This window comes from Chanodichthys erythropterus, chromosome 24, assembly GCF_024489055.1.
Source record: "Chanodichthys erythropterus isolate Z2021 chromosome 24, ASM2448905v1, whole genome shotgun sequence".
Lineage (NCBI taxonomy): Eukaryota > Metazoa > Chordata > Actinopteri > Cypriniformes > Xenocyprididae > Chanodichthys > Chanodichthys erythropterus.
Genome location: NC_090244.1, coordinates 28,083,235 through 28,108,079, shown reverse-complemented (window position 1 = coordinate 28,108,079; position 24,845 = coordinate 28,083,235). Strand labels below are relative to the sequence as shown.

The 24,845-nt window shown below is 35.7% G+C and overlaps 2 protein-coding genes across 4 annotated transcripts in view; one reads left to right on the top strand and one right to left on the bottom strand.

The window, feature by feature from the left end:
• The window catches only part of si:dkey-234i14.2 (RNA-binding Raly-like protein), a 33,135-nt gene extending 11,657 nt beyond the window's left edge, over nucleotides 1-21,478 (bottom strand). For 2 of the 3 annotated variants that reach the window (XM_067380436.1, XM_067380439.1), the window contains exons 1-4: nucleotides 21,238-21,466; nucleotides 20,398-20,615; nucleotides 18,168-18,272; nucleotides 4,185-4,348 (exon numbers count right to left, since the gene is read on the bottom strand). In XM_067380436.1, the coding sequence (XP_067236537.1) occupies nucleotides 4,185-4,348; nucleotides 18,168-18,235 (232 nt within the window). In that variant the 5' untranslated portion in view covers nucleotides 18,236-18,272; nucleotides 20,398-20,615; nucleotides 21,238-21,466. Of the gene's footprint in view, nucleotides 1-4,184; nucleotides 4,349-18,167; nucleotides 18,273-20,397; nucleotides 20,616-21,237 lie in introns of all 3 variants that reach the window. The other variant, XM_067380438.1, reaches the window with a different exon arrangement.
• Nucleotides 21,479-21,599: 121 nt separating this feature from the next.
• Nucleotides 21,600-24,176, top strand: LOC137014823 (fibulin-7-like). The gene is made up of 3 exons (XM_067379337.1): nucleotides 21,600-21,717; nucleotides 23,623-23,782; nucleotides 23,923-24,176. Exons 1-3 carry the CDS (start codon nucleotides 21,655-21,657, stop codon nucleotides 24,174-24,176), a joined length of 477 nt encoding a protein of 158 aa, XP_067235438.1. The 5' UTR covers nucleotides 21,600-21,654.
• The last annotated feature ends 669 nt before the right edge of the window (nucleotides 24,177-24,845 follow it).

The window sequence follows — 24,845 nt, the reverse complement described above, 5'->3', positions numbered from 1 at the left end:
GATATTTCTTAATGCAGCTCTCCATTACGCACTGCTCTATTTGTTGTTAGGATGCCAGACAGTTTAAAAAGTGAAATTTTTAAGCTGGTCTTCCTCAGCGCTCTAACAGCGCTTGTCAATGTAAAAAAAATGGCCAATTAAATCAAAGAAGGCGGGGCTTACTATTTACTGAAGACGAGTGCGAATTCCAACGCAACGCTTTTAGTTTTTACAGTGATAGAGCATGTGCATGATAAGATATAAGTAGCTAAACATTTTATATTTATATTATGTTTTACAATGGATATGTTGAATTGAATTTGGATTGAAAATATGGTATTTAAATGATGTCATTCATAACTAAATGTGACGAAACAAGAAATGTTTTTTTTTTTTTTAATATTAGACATACAAACTAGTGAATGTGTACATATTTTTCCAAATAAAATATTATTTGCAAACAGTTTAAATGGATTACTTACTGTACCACAACTATAGGCTACAGTGCTTCCCACAGGTTTGAAATATACTTGCGGTGGTAGCCGGTAAAAAATGATCCTATTATCCTAAAATGGTCAACTATATGTGACAAACAAATAAAGTGTGAATTTTAACAGTATTTTTATTTATTGAAATACTATGAAATGTATACTATTACATTTAATTACATACTAATATTATGCATTATTATGCATTGTAAATTATGCAAAATTACAGCATTTAAATGGTTCACCTTTTCCTATGTTCTCCTTGCTGTCATATCGTGTCTCTCTCAGTGAATGGGACACAGATTTTACTAGTATAATTTATATAATGAATGATATATGTGTCAAATAATGTTCTTAGTCTTTTCTTCCTGTGGGGGAGACTACCATAATTTACAATGAATTAAATCAAATTAAATACAATTTATTGTGTAACCAAAATACCAATAATGGCCAAAAGAAAAAGAAAAAACTTAGCGAAATTAAAACTGATAACTTTTAACTATAAAAAGGCCAGAATACACTGGGACTCTTATTTTGAAATGTCTGTACTATTGCAAGCTGGTCCTTCAGATTCTTACAACCGTATAAAACATTTTATATAAAGGCCATAAATAAGACTTTGTAATAATTCATTAACTTGAGTTCATTAGCAATCGCTTGGCATAAATCTGCGCTTTTCATTGATTGAGAATCACTTTGAAGCAGTTTTGCGCGAGCTTGTAGAATGTGCAACAGCGCCCCCTTGTGACTTTGCAAAATGCAGCGCCTGTGGGAATGTAAGCAGGAGTAACAGTTCTGATGCACACGTAACGAGCAGGTATGAAACGACTAGTAAATCGATCGCGGATGGTTTCATTATCTTGCACGGACATAAAAGTATAAGAGGATAAAAATAATAAAAGCAAAAATGTGTCTCTAAATATACTTGGGCAGCCGTTATTATTCCTGGGCGGCCCGCCCAAGTAAAGTCTATGGGTCTCATTCATGAAACATTCATAAATATACGAGTAAATATTTGAGTGATTTGCGCGTAAAGAGACTTTCCCGAAAACTCTTCTCCTGATTCACAAATACTTCGTAAACCTCAGAAGTGATAGTGAAATGTGTGTGTTAATGAATTCCAATCAGTCGTAAATGGGATGCACGTGCACGCTCATTCTCAATTACCATAAATCCCGCCCATTAAATCCGACTGACAACTATATATGGGCATCATATTATGACACCAAACGAAGGATTTTGGACATTTTATAGGAAACAATTTCCATAACAAATAAGGGGCCATTAGTTTGCCCAACCGTATTGAAATCTATCCATTATTTGATTAAAGTGCTCCGTTTGCAGATGCTATTACTGGCTCTCACAATAAAAGTAAAAAGAAAAAATGTATGTAATTACTATATATAATATTTTTTCAAAATGCTGTGTAAATATGTACCTTATTAAGGTGAATTAAAATGCAGCCATTAATGAGCAAAACGTTCAGATGTTAAACGCACTATTTACGCGTGACTGGGAGCAGGTGTAGATTTCTTTCGTACCAACTAACATTTGAAAAATACGAACCTTTTAATGAATCCAAAAATTTATGCCAGAACCACTTTACACACGATTTACACAAAGAATCGTTTTGCTCGTGTTTCATGAATGAGACCCAATGTGTGGAAAGCACTGGGCTATAAATAATGAATAATTGATTAAGTGTCCTGGAAAGGCGCTATATAAATACAACGTATTATTATTATTATTATAAATAGACCTGGAACTTTCTTTACCATTCTTATTTCTTCTTTATTTCCTTAAATCCCTTTTAATCTTTCAATTATTTAATTTCTTTAAATAAAATGTATAATATAATGTCATGGTTACGGCCTTGTGTCAGGCCAAACATACTGGCACCACTATTGAGCAGAAATTACATACCGCAGCTTTTAAATTAAGACATATAAGATGTAGCCTACCAGTTTAGTGCACATTTAAGCAATTATCCTAACTTCCACAAATCTATAAATTGGCTAAAAATCCACACAAAAGTATTATTCTTTACTTCTTACAGAGTCTAGGTCTTTCATAGAGACAGATATGATTTCTATTTGTGATATCTGTGAGTGACATCCCTCAGAATAGCATAAGGTGTTTTTTGTTTTGTTTTTATGATCAAGTGTATAATTTCTGTGCCAGTAGCAACAACAAACAAACTGCAAAGAGGTTTCCCAGCTGTCCTTTTCTGTCCCACCCCCCACCTGTCATTGGTTGGACAAACATGTAGCCCCGCCCCAAACTCACACTATTGGTTGGGCCACAATTGGAGTGTTTTTACTGTTTAGCATAAAAATAACTTACTTATATATAGTATATAAGTAGAGCCAAAGTCAAATGGCTGGACTTTCAAAAGACAAATAAGGAGATGTTTCAGGGATTAATTCATTCCCTGTACATGCCCAGATATCAGCAACTCTTCTAATGTCTCTAATGATGGAAACTTAGATTGGACCTCTTTTGCACAGCGTGATAATACTACACAAACACCCCTCCAATCCCAGCTGGATAAAAAAAACCTCATTCCAGCTCAGCAGCAGCCATTAAAAAGCGGTTTGACCTCCCAGCTACAAAGGCAAACTCATTCTACTGTGATCTGCTGGCAGTAAAAACTATTAGGGCTTGTAATAAAGCACTATAAACGCTTCTTATTGGTTATGCACTATTAATTTGCTATAATTGCTTTTTGTGATAGGCTAGGTTTGATTACTGAGGGAGTAGTCCTATATCGGAGGGAGGATTTTAATGAAGAAACCATCTGGAGTTCGACAGCAGAGGTCCATGCATGCATGTAGATATACACGCTCACAAAAACACACACGCGCACAATTATATATGCAACATATACCAATACAAAACACTGTAATCACTGCAGACATGCTGACATTATCATGAGATACGAATGCAGACACACTTGGCCAATGCATTGCAACTGTTGTGCCTTTTTACATAATGTGCATTCTTGCATTACAATGATAAACTCCAGTACTCAAGGGGGCGATGGAGTTGCCTTAAAATTGCAGAGCTTGCTATACTGACAGTTTAACTAACTTTGATTTGCTCAGCAAATCATCCATTTTACACCATGCTAGTGACTAGTTTAGACATGGCTGAATTCCTATCAAAACAGGAAGTTTAGATTGTGCATAACATAAACAGCCATTTAGATTTAGTATATGTTGCTATTATTAGTAAAATTCACATTCTTAAGAGCATGTTATTGGACATAAAATTGCATATTCCCCTTAGTGTGAGATGATGTCTTCAATATTTTCAGCCCTTTTTTCACAATATTCCTAATTTCAATAATTCATACGCAGATTAAAGGGGCAGGGCCTTGTTGAGTTAGTTGTGTCTTGAAACTGGCAGTTGGGGATGGGACATTTGCCAAGTATGCTAGAATCGCTTGACCAATCACAATATAGCTGTTCAGCTGACCAATCAGAGCATATTTAGCTTTTCAGAAGGAGGGGCTTCATAGAGACAGGAACTAAACTGAGCGTTACTGACAGATTGGGAAGAGAGGAGCTGCAAAAATGGAGAATATGAGGAATATAAGGAAAATAATAAACATCCAAGCATGAAAATCTGTTCTAGTAGAGCCCAAAAAACAACATCAAGACTTTGTAAAAGGGCATATGGCCTCTTTAAGCTTTGAAAGATGTCAGTGCTTCTTACGCTGGTTTCCTCTGCTCCTGGACTTGTGTTTGCTCTGAGGTTTTTCTCTGCTTTGCCGCAGGGCTGCGGAAGATGACGAGGGAGATGAACATGTCCGTCCAAATGGCGTAAAGTCACACGGGATGGTCGTCACAGAGATCGGAACATGTTGATAATCGAAAACCCTGAAAATGAAAACCAGATCAGTGAAACTGAAAGAAATAGTAAGATCGTGAAAAGATTTTCTTTCACGACGCTATAAATTCTGATTCACAAGGCATGGTTATTATTGGCAGGCCCTGGCCTACTTCCTGTTCTGTGACTCAGGAACATCACAGCTAATTATGCATGCCAGCCGCGGCCTCGGCATGATACATACATTAGCGGCATGCCACTTTACTGATCACTCTACGGCTCCAACTTCATACGCTCTGTCACATCCTCGGCATGCTGCGAACGTCTCCGGCAAAACTTGGCTACAAAGAGCTTTCTCAAAAATTGCAACGCTTTTATTTAAAGATTAGCAGTGTCTATGAAATAGGAGACTTTTCCCATTATGCCCTGGGGCCTAGCGGTTTGTGACCGGAGAGAGATATCAGCAGATGAGAGATTGGGAGAAATCTGCTGCTAGTGTCAAGAGCGTGATGGAGCATGCAATTAAGAAAACGGGGTAGGATAGAGCGAAAGATGAGACCAGACAGAAATAGAGACATAAGCAGGGCCACATGGAATCTGCAACTAAAGAAAATGTTGCAGATTTCAGCTGCAGAATCTCTTTTGTATAATAATCCATATTAATCCAGCATAATTACAAGAATACTTTCGACTGTGTTTTAAAGCGAAAAGAAGTAGCCCTTGAGAAACAAGAGGGAATGGAATTGGGACACAAAGCAGGCTGGAATCAAACCTCAGATTTCCATGTGAGCTTCACAGCTTGACCCGTCTGGAGCATGTGCGCTAACCAACCGCTAGGCCATGGATCCATAACTGCATATTGCTGAAGTGCTAATACATTCTGTTTTCTCCCTCTCTCTCAGTGAAGGAAATGGGATCACACGCCACACGGAGAGGTCTCTTAAAACTAATGAGATTTTGTTCTAAAGTGACAGGCTGATCTCTCAGACAAGCTTCATTATCCAGAGTTCAGTCGCTGTCTGACGGCTCACAGGGAGAGAGCGCGCGCCAGACGCATCTGAATCAAACGCTTCACTGTATGCCATTTTATCAACGCTCATTCATGTACATCTGGACAGATATCAGCTTTCATTTTATTGCAAAGCTGTTCAATAAATTGTAGAACAGCAGGAGCCATAAAGAAGGGCAATGATATCTCTCTTTATGAGTTTTAGCTTTATAAAAAAAAATTGAATTGGCACGAAACATTCTGATCTATTATTGTATCTTGCAGAAATTGTTTGCTGCAACATTAGCACATCTGTTTGTTGTTGACTAAATTTGCTATGTAAATCATTGCAGGAAAGAAGTTGTTAAATGGCGCACTGGGACAAATTCATTGAATGGACAGCGCTGGATATTGGGACGTGTTGTAAATGTGAAACTACTCACTTGTCCTTCATGTGTTTGACATGATTGATTCTCTCCCTGAGGTAATTCAGATTGATTAATTCAGATTGAGTGTGCACACAGGGGGAAAGAGGTTTCGCTGAAATGAATCGGGATCACAGAAGCGGGATGGAGGTTAATGGAGTGGAAGGAAATCTTTTGCTATTTCAGCACAGTTAAAAATCAAAACATGGCCATTTCAGATGAACAGGAAAATAATGACAAGCCCCAGAAGTGAAATACACTGCTGCATCCACATAACTGAAATCTGTAAACGCTATTGGATTTGGATGCATGAGCAGGCCTTACAATATGACCTGAGAGATCATAAATAATCATTTATATTAGTATCACAATATGGAGAATTGACTCAAACATTCCTGCTGAGCTTTGGTAATGTACCGACTGTACATGGATGAAAAACACATTTTGTTTTGAAGCAGATAAGGTACCAAATAGTTAAGCAATTCGTTAACAATTCACAATAATGTTCTATTTGTTAACATTAGTTAATGCAGTACCTAACATGAAATAACAATAAACTACTTAAGTACTTAATTTCTACAAATACTTTTTACATTTCATGTACAATTTAACTTTAATGTAAAGAAATATGAAATAACAATAAACAATATTATAATATAAGTAATAATATATAATATAAGTGTTATTAGCCATTCTTTATCAACATTCCTCTCTACAGAACATTGATTCTAAAACAGTAGAATGTGACGGATTGATGGGTTGGTTGGTGGTTGGCTGGCTGATTGAATGAATAGCCAGTAGGTTAATTGGTAGAGTGACCGAATGACTGATAGATTAATTGGTTGGTTGATTGGCTGGCTGGCTGGTAGTTTGAAAGAACAGGTTGATTGGTTGACTGACTGACTAATTGATTGGTTGGCTTTTTCTGGTTAGTTGGCTTGATGTTTGTCTGTCTGGCTGGCTGGTTGATAGAACAGTCAACATGTTGATTAGTAGACTGACTTACTAACAAATAGATTGATTGGTTAATTGGCTGGCTGGTTGGTTCATTGATAGAACAATCTGTATGTTGATTGGTAGACTGATTAATTGATTGGTTTGATAATTAGGGTCGTTCACGTGGCCTCATAATTCCTGTAGTTACGAGATTCTAGCTTGTAAAAAGCGTTCATGTCCTCGTACAGCTCGTAATTACAGCTTGTAAGCTAGGTGTTTTCTGTTAGCTCCCACATGTACCACGTGGCCGCTGTACCACCTGACCGCTGTAGATTCATTTAGGTGTTGATAGTGGTGCCATGGAAACACATAATTCCCAGTCCAAGGACAAGGCAGTGACAAGATGGAACTAAACCAGCCCATCACAGAGCAAATGGTACAAATGTAAAAATCTTGTAATGACTTGCATTAATTTCATATTTATCACTACAATATGCATACTCATATATGAACAATATAGAGCATTCCTGTTCGGTTTCTCTAGCAGAAAGTGTCAAAAAATTGCTTATAACGTTCATTAAGCCATTACATTTCATTAAGCCCTTTTTACATGTACACGAGGGTCAGCGTACAGTGTGACTCGTATGCGTACACAGGCGTTCAACGCATGCAGTTTTGAGCAATCTCTTGCCACGAGTTACAACCCATGTAAATATATTTGTATTCTTTCATGCTAGAGTTGTACAAATGAGGATACTTTCTAATCTCTTTGCACAATCTGTCACCTATGTAGGCCTCCATTTTCACTGTAGCTTGCATGTGTTCCGCTCTGTTCTGTTTATGCAGTTTTTCTGACTACCTTGACTACCATGTGCAAACTGTGCTTACAAAGTACACGCAGTTACAAAAATCTGGCGGTGTGCTAACAGTACGCGCATACTCTTCTGATGATGAAATTCATGTGATGCACACTGTACACTGACCCTCGCATACACGCAGGGACGGACTGGGACTAAAAAACGGCCCTGGACTTTGACTAGGCCCGGCCCAAAGCAATCGGCGTGCGGAAACTCAACAAAAAAAACAATAACGCCTGGCATGAGTGTCACAAGACTTTAATTGTGGCTCATGATACTATACCATCCAAATTATAGCAATAGCACTGATATTGACTAGATGTTGTGTTAAAAGCATATTAGATTAACTTGAATATTCATATAGCAGGGGTCTCAAACTCAAATTGTCGGGGGGCCGTTTCTGTGATTGACACCTCATAATGGCCATATTATCCTTCAAGCGCAAAAAAGCGCAACATTTCAGAAATTTTCATTTCCTTTGCATTATTTCTCATTTAGCCTACTTCAAATTTCATTAGGCCTACTAAAATATTTTTTATACCTATACTATAAATATCTTATTTACCATACTAAATGGAAACAGCAGTGTCTCTCTCATTGTTACAGAGTGTAATAAAATTATATAATACTATTACTAATATAATACTATTAATTGAAATAGTCTGGTACGACTTCTCACATCCAACAAGATATATGGAATAAAAAATCAGTAATTTAGGAACAAAACCAGCAACACTTGTGGCGTGGAGGGGTCAGAAATAAAAAAAACAAAAAACAAAACTGGAGCTAGCCTATATATCAACTTTATTTTGCCAAAATTGTTACATACATTATTAGTTTTATTAGTGGAAGTATTTTCCCTTACTTTATGTTAGCTTACATAACATTAAAATTTTGCACTGAACAACATTGTACTGAACAAATACAATCCCTGAATAAATTTGTACACTTTGTTTCTTGACAGACACCTGCAGCGCTTGTGCTCACACAGCTGGGCCACATTTGTCCAAGATGCCATTTGAGCATCGGACGTGTTTTGGTGGTTTAAATCGGCGCTCGTGACTTAAAGTCGAGTGCTTTTACTGTAATTTAGGCAAGCGTGCTCATAATAGAAGCGGTTGAGAGCGCAGCTCATGGTTGCATAGCAACGACAGACGCCACTGGAGCGAAAGCGCATTGGAAAGGAGAATGCGGCGCGGCCGCTTATGTGACGCAATATGTGAATGCCCCTTAGAACGGCGACTTTTTCTTTGCATATCAGATAGGTAGCAACTAGAGAATAATAATAATAATAATAATAATAATAATTTAGCGGGCCGGATTATTTTTATTTTTGAGATCAGTTGCGGGGTGGGTAGAGGTGGTGGGCGTGCCGTAAATGACCCGCGGGCCGGCAGTTTGAGACCACTGATCTATTGTCTTTGCTGCTTACTTGCCGGCCACGGCCAGTACAGCTGGCATCCAACTTAACCCTAAATCAGGCAACGTGACTCACGAGTCACATAGTTTTTATTGTCTTTTTTGGGGCATAAGAACAATTTTTTTATTAAATCCTTTTATCATTTATCAATGCCTGGTCTGTCTCAAGTATGCTGGTCACATGATTTGCTTCAAGTTTTCAGTGATCTATTAGTAAGCCTGATCTAAATCCAACATGGCTGCCAGTGGTGGAGAACATTCAGATTTTGAAGTAGATAATTATATATTAAACTTACTTTTCTTTTGGAAAAAAAATTATATTACTGCTAACATTAATTCTGAACATTGTCTTAGGGTGCTGAAGAAAAAAAAATTGTCATATGTTGTTTATGTTGTTATTTAGCATGTTTTGAAATGTATGTGACTCCTGAGTCACGTTGCCTGTTTAGGGTATAAAAAAGGGATTAACCCTAAGAGTGGAAAAGTCTAAGGTAACCATATTAAAAAAAACTGTTGCTCCCTTTTTGAGAATATACATAACACTACACTAAATTTAAATGGTTGTAATTTAAGAATGTTTTAGACATAAGTTTGGTCTTGTTTTTTTTTTGTTTTTTTTTTAAAGAAAAAGTAACTTCAAAAAAATGATTATATTTACTGTAAATCAAATGTACTCTACAGTCCAGTCCAAAAGTTTGGAACCACTAAGATTTTTAATGTTTTTAAAAGAAGTTTCGTCTGCTCACCAAGGCTACATTTATTTAATTAAAAATACAGTAAAAAACAGTAATATTGTGAAATATTATCACAATTTAAAATAACTGTTTTCTATTATAATATATTTCACAAAGTAATTTATTCCTGTGATGCAAAGCTGAATTTTCAGCATCATTACTCCAGTCTTCAGTGTCACATGATCCTTCAGAAATCATTCTAATATGCTGATTTGCTGCTCAAGAAACATTTAATGTGTACAATTGTACAAAATATTTGTGAACAATATTTTTTTTCAGGATTATTTGATGAATAGAAAGTTGAAAAGAACAGTGTTTATCTGAAATCTAATCTTTTGTAACATTATAAATGTCTTTACTGCCACTTTTGATTGATTTAATGCATCCTTGCTGAATAAAAGTATTCATTTCTTTCATTTATTTTCAAAAAAATAAAAATAAAAATTCTTACTGACCCCAAACTTTTGAACGGTAGTGTATAATGCTACAGAAGCTTTGTATTTCAGATAAATGCTGTTCTTTTGAACTTTCTATTCATCAAGGAATCCTGAAAAAAAAAGTACACAACTGTTTTCAACATTGAAAATAATCATAAATGTTTCTTGAGCAGCAAATCAGCATATTAGAATGATTTCTGAAGGATCATGTGACACTGAAGACTGGAGTAACGATGCTGAAAATTCAGCTTTGCATCACAGGAATAAATTACTTTGTCAAATATATTTAAATAGTACAAAGTTATTTTAAATTGTAATAATATTTCACAATATTACTGTTTTTACTGTATTTTTAATTAAATAAATGTAGCCTTGGTGAGCAGATGAAACTTCTTTTAAAAACATTAAAAATCTTAGTGGTTCCAAACTTTTGGACTGTACTGTAAATATTTTATATAAAATGTATATTTTACAAAATAATTTTTACTCTAAAATTACTATCAAATCAAAGTCATATGTCTAACCAATTTGTGTTCTAAATTTTAATTTAATATCACAAAATGTAACTTCCCATGAGATTTTAGGCGTTGTACCAAAAATAGCCACTGGGTGTTTTTTTTAATGCATTCTCCTGGATCAAATTTATACATTTCAGTCTCAATATCAAAAATCAGTTGGCAGATGGGACAGTGAGACTCAGAACTTTCCAATGATATGTGTTTTGTCAAGATTAGAATTTTTTTTTTTTTTATAAAGTAATTCAAATAAATTGTGTAATACAAAACCTGACACCACCCACTAGGTGAGGAGCTTGCTAAAAGAAATTAAAGTACCATTTTTATGGTAAAGCGAGGTCCGATTTCAAAATGGTTTTCTCAGGCTGAATCTTGAGTTCGTAAGCTTTTGAATGATATATAATTTGTCAACATTACATCAGGTAAAGTATAGGATATAATTGTTTTAAGCATGCAGTGGCAAGTAGGCCAGTAACAGTTAACAGATTAATGACTTGGTCCTTTTTTTATACCCTAATCAGGCAACGTGACCTGGGAGTCACAACTCATAAAATCCAAAATATATCAAATATTTCAAAAATTCTTTTGGATATGTTTTACTTAAGCTCAGATGATATAAAAAAATCATGAAAATAATTTTTGCTTATCATTTTCCACTCTTGCCTGTTTAAGGGTTAAAGGTGCATTGCTGCCACCTACAGTACTGGAGTGTGAAACAGATTAGTGAGGGGAAAAAAAACAGATGATGACTGCGTGCGTGGCGGGTGGTGGCCCGCCGGCCGTCCTGGAGTACCGGCCGTTCTGTGATTCTCCAGATCACACAGATGGCCAGTCCGCCCCTGCGTACACGTAAAAATTAAAGTATACTTTGGGCTTTTTTGTAACCGTGTGTACTTTGTACACACAGGTCGCACATACGTATTCCTTTTTTTTTTGTATTAATTAGTTCCACAGTAGTGGCCACAAGGTGGCAGCCATGCCCTGGGGCGTTAATTCACAAGGTAGTCGAAGAAAAAAACACAAACAGAACACATGCAAGCTACAGCGACAATGGAGGCCTACATAGACGAGAGCTTGTGCGATGAGGTTAGAAAGTACCCTCATTTGTACAACTCTAGCATGAAAGAATACAAACATGTTTATATGGGTTGTAACTCGTGGCAAGAGATTGCTCAAAACTGCATTGAACGCTTGTGTATGCGTACGAGTCAAATGAAGTATACTTTGCAAGGTTGTGCATTTGACTGTGCGCGTACACTAGAAACAAAGTATACTCTGGGCTAAAGTCTCCATCACTCAAATGGACATATACCATTAACTGAGAACCATAACCATATAATTTATTTATACTTGTGCAGCTTGAAATACAAAATAAATGTGATACATTCATTGTGTTGTTGAGCGATCACCTGTGTGTTTTTGCTTTGCTCTTAATTTGAAAGTGTTGTTCAAATAGTATATTGGTCCTATTCCACTGTTTTATGGGCCTTACAGTTTTCCCTGGATCCAACACAGTCCAGATAGATTCTCTGATCCACAGATAGGGAGCAGTAAATGACTTTGCCTTGGAGGGCTACGGTGATTGAGGGAGATATACATTAGACTGCAGTGGGATCAGAGCGGGTCAGATTGCCGCTCTAAGCTGCAGGATAAAAGAGTCTTACGATACTGACATCCAGCTCTTAAAATAACCTGCTCTCAGCTGCAGATCTGAGCCACAAACACTGAACCTGCAAAGCCAAACATCACTATTACTGTTGCTCATATTAAGTGACCATAAACCATAAACCTAAGTATTAAAATTCATTGCGAAACTTGTCCCACACCGTTTGTGCTACAGACAGGAATGATGCCTCAGATAATGTGGCTGCTTGATAAGAGCTGTGTTATTACTTTTGTAATCAATCAGACAGATTTTTTTCCTGCCAGATAATAATGCAAGCAAAAAATACCATAAACCTGCATTTACTGAGAGACCCAACCACATCTAAATACAAGAGAATCGTAAAGATGTGTGTGGGCTCTTATAACTTGGGCCACACATAACACCATGGCAACTGCATAGCAACACCCTAGCAACCACCCACAACACCTTGAAAACCACTTAGCAACATGCCAAAAACACTTGGAACACAATAGAAACCGCATAGCAACGCCCTGGCAACCACCGAAAAACCCTGAATACCACTTAGCAACATGCTAAAACACTTGGAACACAATAGCGCCTGCATAGCAATGCACTGGAAACCACCCACAACACTGGCAACTGCATAATTACATGCTAAAACACATTCTGAACACCTTAGCAACTGTATATCATCACCATGGCAGCCAATCACAACACCCTGGAAATGCATAGCATAACTGCATCTAGTTTAAATTATGATTATCATAAACTTTATTTCATCATAAAAAAAAAAAAATAAATAAATAAATAAATAAAATTTCTGGCATAATTTATTTATTTATTTTGGAGGCAGTGCTGTATGATATGGAAACTTGTAATAAAAAAATGTAAGTAAAAAAATATATAAAAAGGTAATTGCGACTTTTTATTTGACAATTATGTTTTTTTCCCCCAGAACTCCCCCTCCCCCTTTTTTTTATTTGCATGCGGTCAGGTGAGGATTAAAATACAGAATTGTTAGATGTAAATTTAGAATTCCAAGAAAAAAAGTCAGAATTGTGAGCTAAAAAGTTGCAGTTACCTTTTTTATATTTTTATTCCATGGCAGAAATAAGCTTCCTTACATATGACAGAATTTAATCAAAGACAGATTTTAACTAATATTTATACGTATTTGAATATGTTAACTGATGTCAAAATAGTATGATAAAAATACTAATGCTAAAAATAACAGATATTAAACAGTTTATTATGCTAAACAACTCACTGCATGACAGAATTGGCTTTAGTCAAAACTAAAAATTGCTATAATAATAGATAATAAGAAAATCTAAAAATATAACATGATATGAACTTATATGAACTCCAGTATTCTCTATTGCTGCATCCAAATTCATTCAGCTATTCCTTACAACATGCAAATACTTTATGTTGCTAAAGGTTTTCAAATGTTCACTCACTGACTTATGTGGATGGCAGAAAAGATTTTAAAATGAGCGCCAAGAAATAACTTTTTATTGTTTATTCAAAGTAATCCCTTGTGAATAATTTTATTGCTCTCTCATATGCTTCCAAATGGAAGAAAATGGGATTGTTAGCTAGAGGCAACATTGTGCACAGTAGAGGGTTAAATTTAGATATTTGTTATGGCACACACACATCTCCAAACCAAAAAGAGCGGCCACTGGAGAGCCCGTTCTTTGCCACACTAATGCATGCTGCCAAATGTGTTTGAGAGGTTTTTTCTTTACAACGGGATGCATGGCCCTGCGGGAGGGCGTTTAAAATGCAGATGGAATCCAGGGGTTGTGTTGAATCTCAGCGCACACTAATGCAGCAACAACAACCCACTGCCGAACCTGACCGCAGGCAATAACCAATGAGACGTCAGATCTTCTGATGAGATTGAAATAGAGAAGAAAGTTCCTGATGTGTGAAAACACTTAACAAGAGGCAAATAAGCCAAGCTGTGTGAGTCATACGGAGCCCAGAGCCAAGAGAGGAGACGCCAGTCAAAGCCGCCCTGTAACATTATGCAGATAAGCGGAGTAAATTCCTGCCGCGTGTGTGAGAGTGTGTGTTTAAGTGCTGCTGGATGCTTAGGAAGGTAAATGAGATTAAATGGACTGTGAAACGGCATTATAGACCTTGTACTTTTTTAAAGTGCATTATGGGTAGATAAAGGACATTCAATTTAGTCTGCAGGACTCATCATAGATGCTTGTATACTTGAGTGCGGCTAGTCTGTAAAAAAGTCACTGCCATGACTATCATGCTAGCAGGTCATTGCTATGCAGTTGATAAAATGTTCTGACCCAAGTCTCTATAACATACTGGTCCTTGCAAGTCTGATAGACACCTTTCTAATCAGAACCAGCATTAACTTCTTGAGCCGTTTGAGCTACAGTAACTCGTCAGATTGATCGGACCACACGGGCCAGCCTTCACTCCACACGTGCATCAATGAGCCTCTGCCGTCCATGACCCTGTCGCCGGTTCACCACTGTTCCTTCCTTGGACCCCTTTTGATAGATATTGACCACTGCAGACTGAGAACACCCCACAAGAGCTGCAGTTTTGGAGATGCTCTGACCCAGTCTTCTAGCCATCACAATTTGGACCTTGTTAAACTCGCTCAAATCCTTACACTTGCCCATTTTTCCTGCTTCTAACACATCAACTTTGAGGACAAAATGTTCACTTGCTGCCTTATATATCAACCCACTAACAGGTGCCGTGATGAAGAGAGAATCATTGTTATTCACTTCACCTGTCAGTGATCATAATGTTATGCCTGATTGGTGTGTGTATATATAGAGAGAAAGAGAAAGAGAATGAGATTTTGCAATATTGTTTCTCTATATGTAATTAACATGTAAATCAATAGTTTTATATTTCTCCACCATTGATTGTCATCCACAATGCGTCATGGGATTGTAGTTTTTTCTCTCTCATTAATGTCGTTAAGTACTCAAAATGACTGAAAAACCAAATTCTAATTTAAATATTACTAATATTCTAATTATACTCAAATTTGAAAGGAATAATTTCAGTTAGGGGGAAAAAGTTTTTGCCTTGTCTCCTGAAGCCACAAGAGGGCGCAATGAGCAAAATATTAATTCACTGCATTAAATTGTTTATTCAAAGCAATGAAATAGCATGATAACTTTTACACTAAAATTTATAAATCAAATATAATTTAATAAATTACATAAACAATTATGAACAAAACAGCATCTTGTATTAATGCCTAGCTTAATACAAAGAGCTGAAGCGCCGAGTATTTTGTTTTGCAGTGCAGTGGAATGAAAAAACAAAGTCTCCAGACATGTTTTTTAAAACTTCTTTTAACTTTACATGGCTTTCTAAACATGCGCTCTCTGTTGAGACGCGACTGCAACAGTCAAAGATGTCCATCTAGTGCTTGTTTATATAGAAAACAATGGAAAAGTGGCACAGACAATGTGTTCCGTTTGAACAACTTGGTTATGGTTTTAATGTAACCAAGATCTTCTCCATTTTGAGCTTCTCTATTTCTGTTGTGCAATGTTTCGAATGACCAACACAGCAGTGCCACATCAAATGGGTTCAACTGGATAGGCTAAGAAAAACGCAACTCTTACATCATGTTCACATCTCCTGTGTCTGCCTAAAATACGAATGCACCTTTTTTTGTATTCAAATGTGGATTTTTATTTTAAATTCAAATTTTAATTTGACAACCCTATTAAGAGCATAAGTCTTACTTTCAAATACATTTGTGCTTCAGATCATCTTGTTGCTGTCTGGATTGACACTTTAACGAAAACTTTTGATTTTTGTAAGGCAAGGATTTAAAAATGCCTCACAAATCTAACTGTCCAGTCTAGCTCATAACTCAGAACCAGTGGGAATACATTATTTTTTTAATAATAAAATTTTCTTAATGTTTAACAATGCTTCGATAATTATTTTAAATGTGATTTGTTTTGTCATGCATAGGTACTCTATCCTAATATTAATAAGTATATGCTAATTTGTCTCTTCAGTTACGTCACACCAGTAGTGTTATGTTCTTTTCCGCACAATAAAGATCCAACATATGAGGAATACTTTTAGCTGTGTTGCTATGTGTCATGACTCATGAGCAGTGTTTCTCAACTGGTGGGTCTCGACCCAAAAGTGGCTCATGAAGTGCCTGAGAAATACGCGCTGTCCTGATTCAGTATCTGCGGTCAGATGATATGTTGTCAGGCTATATGTCAGTGTCATTATGCTAACACTATTTCCGTAGCTTGTTACGAAACAAAAAGTCTCTCACCTCAGAAAACCAAACTTTCCTGTGCTGTCAGACATCATACTGTGCTCGTAGTGTGCACTTATCAATTACACGCGTATCAAACAGCGACAATGATTTTGTCCTCCATTGTTTCGGATTTCTGCCTCCTCTCGCTATGTCGTAATCACGTCACTACTAGAGCAAGCTCCTGATTGGTTAACACGCCAAAGTTCAGATTTTTTTTTAACGCGTTAAGCGTGTCAAACGCCCGGAATGCTCAATTCACGCCGCCTCATTCACGCGAATAGCACCGCAAGATGTCTATTCGTGTCTTTGCATTGACTTTACATGAAAATCACTCGCGCTTAATGCTTTATTCGTGTCTGGTGTGAACGCACCATTAATGTTATGAATAATCTGGTGTGTTCCAAAACAATGACAAAATTCGCATTTAGGAGATATAAGCATTCACAACTTACAGTCTCTAACTTCCGCTAAAATGGATCACGGATTTTCATCACATCACCACGGACTTCAGTTTCTCATCATATCTTCTGTCTAATCAAATGCTGTCTAGAATCTGAAGTCCCTTTTGATAAAAGGGGAGGGACTTCTAGATATATCCCGCCCTGTCTTCCTGTTTCATTGGAAATTACGGCAACACAGTGAATAAAGCTTTGCTTTCCAAGGCACTTCAGTGGGTCTTTAAATGACTGTGGCTGCTCCTGCCAACTTACCAAGTTTATTGTATTAAAAAAACTGCTGGTATGGAACTGCTAGATTTATTCATCAGTATTAGTGATATTCGTACAATTTATGTGCATGTTAAGTGGGACAGTACTTGTGTGTGTGTCAACAATTTTTGTGAAATAAATTTGCTTGATATTTTAAAAAACATTATTAAAAACATAATATTTTTATATTTTATATATATATATTTTGTTAAGGAATTTTATTTATATATATAAAGTTTATTTATATATATATATAAAGTAATAAGTCCTAAAGAAGTGGGTCGTGACTTAATGACCAAGGAAATATGTGGGTCCCACGGCCAAACCAATTGATAACCACTGGTCTAGAGCGAATGCAAGTGTCTCGCTTATAATAAATCAATCCAACATTTTTTGACATGACATTCCACAACTATTTGAGGCTGTTCACACTAGACACATTTAAATGAAATGTTACAAACTGTAAATTTTGTTTTTCTGAACGAGTGCATGATGATGTTGTATTGAAACGTCCATTGTAGCGCGTTGCATTACAATGCCCCGTTTGCTTTGACGTGTTCATGACCTATTTAATCTTTATCCTACATTCTTCATCTTTAGTCATGGGCGTTTATAGTGCCATGCAGAGAGCAGTCCATCAATTTTTTTTCCTTCCAAATTAAGCAGGTTGAAAAACATGGGGTGATGTGAATTATTCCGGCCCACCCACACTTTTAGAGGCCCACCCATCATCCACTTTCTGCATCAGAACAAAGCTTACTGTCAAATACACCCGAAAATGGATGTTGGCGAAGAATGAAAGAAGATGTAGAGACAAGAGAATAATGAAGATGAGAAAATCACAGTGACACAATGTCAAAAATATGAAAAATATATATGTGTTCATGATGTGAGTTGTGAAATATGCCTGTGAGAAAAGAGAAATGTGTGTGGATGTACCTGTAAGGCTCGTTTCGAGGTCGCTTCATACCAGGTCTCTGTTTGGAGCTTCGCAAAACACCCGTCATGCTTTTGTCTAAATAAGAAAGACGGCACAAGTGCGCACTGAAAGAAAAACAACAACGAGCTGAATAATACAACAGCACTCCTTCTGTCACAGCGACATACGCTGCTTCACACTTAATGTTCACAGACTGTCTCTCTCTGAATATCAAGAAACAGAAGAGGTGAAAATGTTGTGCTATCAGGGTGTTAGAATGGAGAAAACAGACATACAATATCTTTTTAGAGACAATGGAAATATATTTAAAGAAACACAAGCTCATTATTTCATTGTCAGTGCGTACACAAATGACACTGTTACCCAACATCTGTTGCTTGGTTAGAGTTAATCATCTGTGTTTCAAGATTAATATATCTGTCACATGGTGAACACTACTCAATGCACTTTCACTGCAAATGCATCATTGTCCTAGTGATATAGGCCATTTAACAAGTAATGACTACAATAAAACACCTGGAGTGTTTAGCCTATACACTTTTTAGTTTGTAAAGATGAAATAATACACATTAGTAGAAAAGCAGTGGCTAAATCATCAGATCACTGCAGAAAGTCACTGTCCAGTAGTCTGATGTTACTCTCTATATATGTGGATTATTATATATGACATTTTTATACAGTGAGGTGTCTGATCTGAACACTACAACATTACTTATGCTGGTGTAACCCAGTGATCGCAGTGTTGATATTCTTAACTAAAAATAAAAATAAAACCAAAATCCAGTAACACTTTATAATAAAGTGTAATTAGTTAACAATAGTTAACGCATGATCTAACATTAACTAACAAAAAGCAATACATTTGTTACTATTCTTTTTAAATGTTAGTTAATAAAAACATTCATTGTTCATTGTTGGTTCATGTCAGCTCAGGTCCGCTAAATTATATTAACAAATACAAATTAATACGTTTAGAAGTATTTGTCATTGTTAGTTCATGTTGGTTAATGTAGTTAAAAATCATGTTAACAAATGGAGTCTTATTATACCGTTTTAACAATTTGTTTTGCGTTCCCAACTGAAATAAGCAGAAATAAAATATAAATATCTGATGAAAAATGTAAACTTTTTTAAGTTTAAATTTTTCATCAGATATTTATATTAATACCTGATGAAATTAATATATTAATATTATATTAAAACATTAATACGTTTTTTAACTTATACAGATTTTCCAGTTTATAAATGTATTAAAAATGTATAAACTGAAAATAGATATAAAATTATAAATACATTTAAAAATGAAATAAAATAGTTTGAAGTTGAAGTACTAAAAGTACATTGTAAAAAAAGAGAAAAATAAATAAATAAATATATGAGTGTTACATAAATATATTTACCAATTAACTGTACTGTTAATTTTCTGGCAGGTCATTATCTATTAAGTTTACGGACATTGCCTTTAACCTTAAAAAAATACAATGCAAAATTCGTAAATTCAAAATATTTGTAAAACACCTGTGAAAAATCAATACGGAAAATCCCTTTATGTTAACCTTATGTACATCGTGCCCTTTTTTACTAAATCACAACAAAAAAATAAATAAAATAAATAAATAAAACAAATATATATATATATATATACATATATATATATTTTTTTTTTAACCCAAAACTAATTAAATTACTAAAAATTAAAATGATATATTAGGAAAAATGAAATAAAATAATAACCTGAAAATATAAAGAAAAAAAGCTAATTAAAAATATGAATAAATATTATAATATTTATTAAATAATACAAACATAACATAGTGATTTAGTCAGGTGAATCTCACGAATAAATATCCAGGTCTTTTTTCACCCCAACATCAAACACAAAAATAAGTAAAATGAATACAGTAATTAAAATCATCCCATCTGGACACTTTTTGATAAATCAGTAAAAATTTAAAATCAGTATAGCAAATCATGATAATAAATACTTACAGTTGAAATGTTTAATTCTCATGATAATTTCACGACGCTAAAAAGACTTCATATTCTTATGCAAAACATACTCGTTTTTCCATTTTCATGAATGTAGTAATGAAAGCATTATATCTGTATGTATAATTATATAATTTTTCCACATGACATAACTGGACTCATAATACCAACTCACACATGATTTCAACTTCCTGTAAAATGCAGATGAGAATGAGGATGACACAAAAAGCTCATACTTACACTGAAGACTGCGATGCTGGCTTCTCATAGAGTCATTACAGGGTTATATTCTGCTCATCCTGCTCACAGATTCCCTCGAAATGCTCTCTGTGCCTGTCTAACCTCAGAGAGAGAGAGGCAGAGGGAGCTCTTACTATGGAGTTAAAGGCTTATACACTGGGGGTCGAACCATTTGTGAGCACATCACATTCAAAGGGGCTGCTGGACTGATCCATTTCCTGCAGGAGAGAGAATGGGAGAAATACAGACGAGAAAAAAAAATGAAAGTTGTAAAGCTAAAATTCAGCTGAGACCTCATAAATCACTGTCTGCTCAGCGTTGGAGAGCGCGCGCTCACGCATACACGCACGCGCGCGCCGTTTGACCATTCAAGCAGCCTCTGTTCTTTCATTAGCGTTTGCCACATTTCCTCCAGGCGCCCTTATTAAGGAAATCAATGAAACGATAACTTAATATAAAACTGTCCGTTCCCGTTTTAACATGATACAGCTGACTGGTTCTTTTCTTGTTATTCAGGGAGCTTTAAATCCATTCCCTCGAGTTTCCCGCCTAATGTGAGAGGATGACAGATGAAAAACTAACTTTAGCTTTGCGCTCCAGCCATTCGAGACTCCGGGTGAAATCACGCTTATAAAATGCTGATGATGTAAAACTGTCGTGGGTTTGGGATTTAAAAAGCCTTCGTCTGTGACAGCTGTGATTTCTGAGAAACACATTTCAGATGATTAATGAACGGCTGGATTTCTGTGAAAAAATATAAAGTTTGACAATAGTTCAGTCTATAACTGAAACTATTCGATAAATGAAGAAAAAATAAAAACCCTGACATCGTTTACTCACCGTCACGTGACTTTCTGTCAAGTTCAAACCAGAGCCGTTGGAACAACAAGAGTCATAAATGGGCCACTTTTAAGGTAATTTCTGTCAACTTTATCGTCTGCTTCAAAAGGCAACCTGCTTTACATTTAATTTGGTAAGGTATGCCAACCCTTGCCTAACGTTACCTGGCTTTTTTATCTTTGACGGACGGTTGAGTTCTCTCAGATGCGCGTTCGCGTGCAGATGTGAGCGCGCTCTCGAGTCGCTGCTTGATCTGAGCGCGAGAGATGAAGGGCGGGTTGAAAACATCTAAAAACAAGCAAAGACAGCATAGATATTCAGTCAGGACAGGATTTGAACACAACCAAACTGGGATAACAACACTAATCTCGAGTTTTCTGACATTCACTCAGGATTTTGAGGAATTTTGTTGTAAGAATGAAGGTGGTATTTTTTTTCGTGGTCTTTTTTACAAGCCATCTCTTCACATCTCATGGGCAGGTATGTGGCTTTAAAACAACATCAACATAAACGGAAAACGATCTTGAAAAAGTTTTTACAAATAATTCTCTAAAATCATGAGATTTTCTATTGGGCTTCGATATTGTGTGTTTAGTGTATTTAAAATGTATTGATGTGTTTAATGTATTTGTATTCATTAATTATAATAATATACTAGGCCTATATATATTTTTTTTTCATTTAATGTTTTTAATAATAATATTTTAACATATTTTATAATAAATATTATACATTTTATTTTATTAGTATTAATATAATAATGAATGTAAATATAATAAAAATGGTCTTTTAATTTTTCATTTCATTTATTTATTTATTTAAACAGGGACAGTGTAAAATATACATTAAACCTTAAAAAGGCGAGATGCATTTTACCAGGTTGTAGCACTTGTGCTAATTTACACCTGCAGTCCCTGGACAGGCTGATGTAAACAAATCAAGCTAATAATACATTTATCCCAAAACAACATTAAAATAATCACACACTGCATTCATTCTACAACACACATTTACAAATACACTCTCACATATACATCAAATATACTTAACATTTTAAATCTACATTATACAATAGTGTATTAATGAGTTTAGTAATAATTACAAAGTTCCTGTTTATAAAAAAATTGCAAAGCTCTCTCATAAACATGCTTCACACTTGCAAAACATCTTCCAGCTCAGTCTGCAAATATGGAATATTCTTTCACACTGAGAAACCACGGTGGTGTTTGCCTTTGGTTTTAACACCAGGCTATTATAATTTCCCAAAACACAGACTAGATCTAGTCCAAGACTTAACCAGATTTGCAGTGGTCAGTCGAAATGACAGGGTCATTAAGCTCTGAAAAGCCTTAACTTTGTTTCGAATGGACTCTGGATTCTTCTGTAAAATGCACATGAAAACATAAATTTATATTGTGTGTATGTTGTATGTATATGTGTGTGTATACATATATATATATATATATATATATATATATATATATATATATATATACACTGCCCTCCAAAAGTTTGGAAACGCCCTAGAAAAGTAGGGTTTTGGACAATATTGTCATGTATCCTTTTTAATTTGTGATAATTTTGCACTGATAAGGGACAACACAAACTACGAAAACATATTTTATTATATAAACAGTTTATACATAGAAAAAAACTTACATTTTTGAAAAATATTTCAAATATTTTGAAATATCCAGCATTAGCAGCTATCTGACCTAAACTGGGTTCTGATTGGTTCATTGTATTCTAAACTTAATTGGCAATCAATTGTTGAAGCTATTAAGCTGTGCTGACCCATATATCTTTTACAAACCTGGGCCAAGTTTAAACCAGTAACCAGCATCACAGCATGTCTGACTTTGACATGTATATATTGCCATTACTATGTAATCAAAATGAAAATTATTATTGCTGGTCTTCAATGATAGTGTCAAGTAATGTATTTGCACCAAAAAATGATAAGGATTTATGCTGGTATAGTCCAAAACCACACTTTGCCAGGGGTATTATCTTTTGAGGCGTCCGGTGTACACAACTCTTCCGCTTCCACATGCTGCACCACATGGCCTCATCTACTTTGTTGCGTGTTCCCGGGGGCGTGTTTTGCAGGGTTTATGATGTCACCAACCCGGGAAGAAGCTCGTTGTAGTCCAAACCAGTCGTTTTTGTAGGCATTAAACTGCCATAACTTTAAAAGACAATATCTCCGTTGAAGTTGCATTGAACTTTCAGCGCTGTAACTTTGCAGATACTGTTTATGCTCCAGCAGCAACATTACACACTAACTAAAGTTAAACAATTGAAATCGCATTGAACCACCCCTTTAATGAACTAAGACATCCTCATTTGTTGTGGTGTTGTGTGTTTCTGTGACTGATTGCTCAGGACTGTCAGAGCGGACAGGACGTGCTGAACGCTCTTCAGCAGGTGCAGAAGCTCCTCTCGGCTCATGAGACGTCCTTCCTACAGAGTCTGCGGAGCCTCCGCAAGAAACTCGGCCTGCTGCAGAACAGCACAGTTAAACACAGCAAAGCCAGCAGCACAGGTCAGCAAACGCAGATCATAAGAGCTCATCACAGTCGTTTTAAACCATGTTATCATGATCTTAACCAGTCAACATGTCAGTGTTGAAGTACAGGCTGCACGCTGATGTAAATCTGTAGGCACTGCTTGTCTTGTTCCCAGCATCAGACTGTCCTCCACCAAAGCCGCTGGCTAATGGCCGGATCCTCGGGCGTGTATTTAAGTCGGGCCATGAGGTCCACTACCTGTGCAGTCCTGGCTTTCAGCTGATGGGGCCGGAAACCAGAGTCTGCCTGGAGTCCCAGAGCTGGAGCGGAGCACAGCCGTCCTGCAAGTGTACGAGTCTGATGCTCTCAGACCACCACATACATGATCCATCTATGACTGCAAAATTAGAATTAAAGGCACAATATTAGGATTTTTGGATTACCACTAGATCACTGTTATATATTTTGTTGACTTGTGTATTTACAGTATCCCAAATGTTTCCAAGAATGTTTAAATGCAGAGAAATAAGCAACTTTAACCAACACGGGCTGTGTCCATGCGTCGCCAATCAATGACATCATACCCACGTTACCCTCGATTTCTGGTTTTATTTTATAGAAACCATGGAAACACCAAAGATGCTTATATATATTATGAGTTTTATTAGACAGATGAGCAACTGTTTGGATACATTCATCAACAGAAAACGAATTATGTTATATAGCTCAACACAGTAAGTCTTATAGTTTAAATCTCGTTTTCTTGATTTATCACGAGTACCATATTTTACTATATATATTTCAATAAAAAGATAAAAAAAATTAAAGAATAAATATAAATGAGATTAACTAAATAAATGAATGAATGAATTGATTAAAATAAAAAAAAATCTTTGTTAAATAAATTCATTTAATAAATTTAATCAATTTGATTTAAATAAATAATGTAAAAAATGTATACATTTGATTTAATTTAAAAATAAATAAATGAATAAAACACATCTATCTTTACTGTCTAATAGTACAGTGAGAGAAAAAAAGGCACAGTGATATTTTACACATTTATAATATAAATTTTCCTCAGAATTGGGTCTTTAT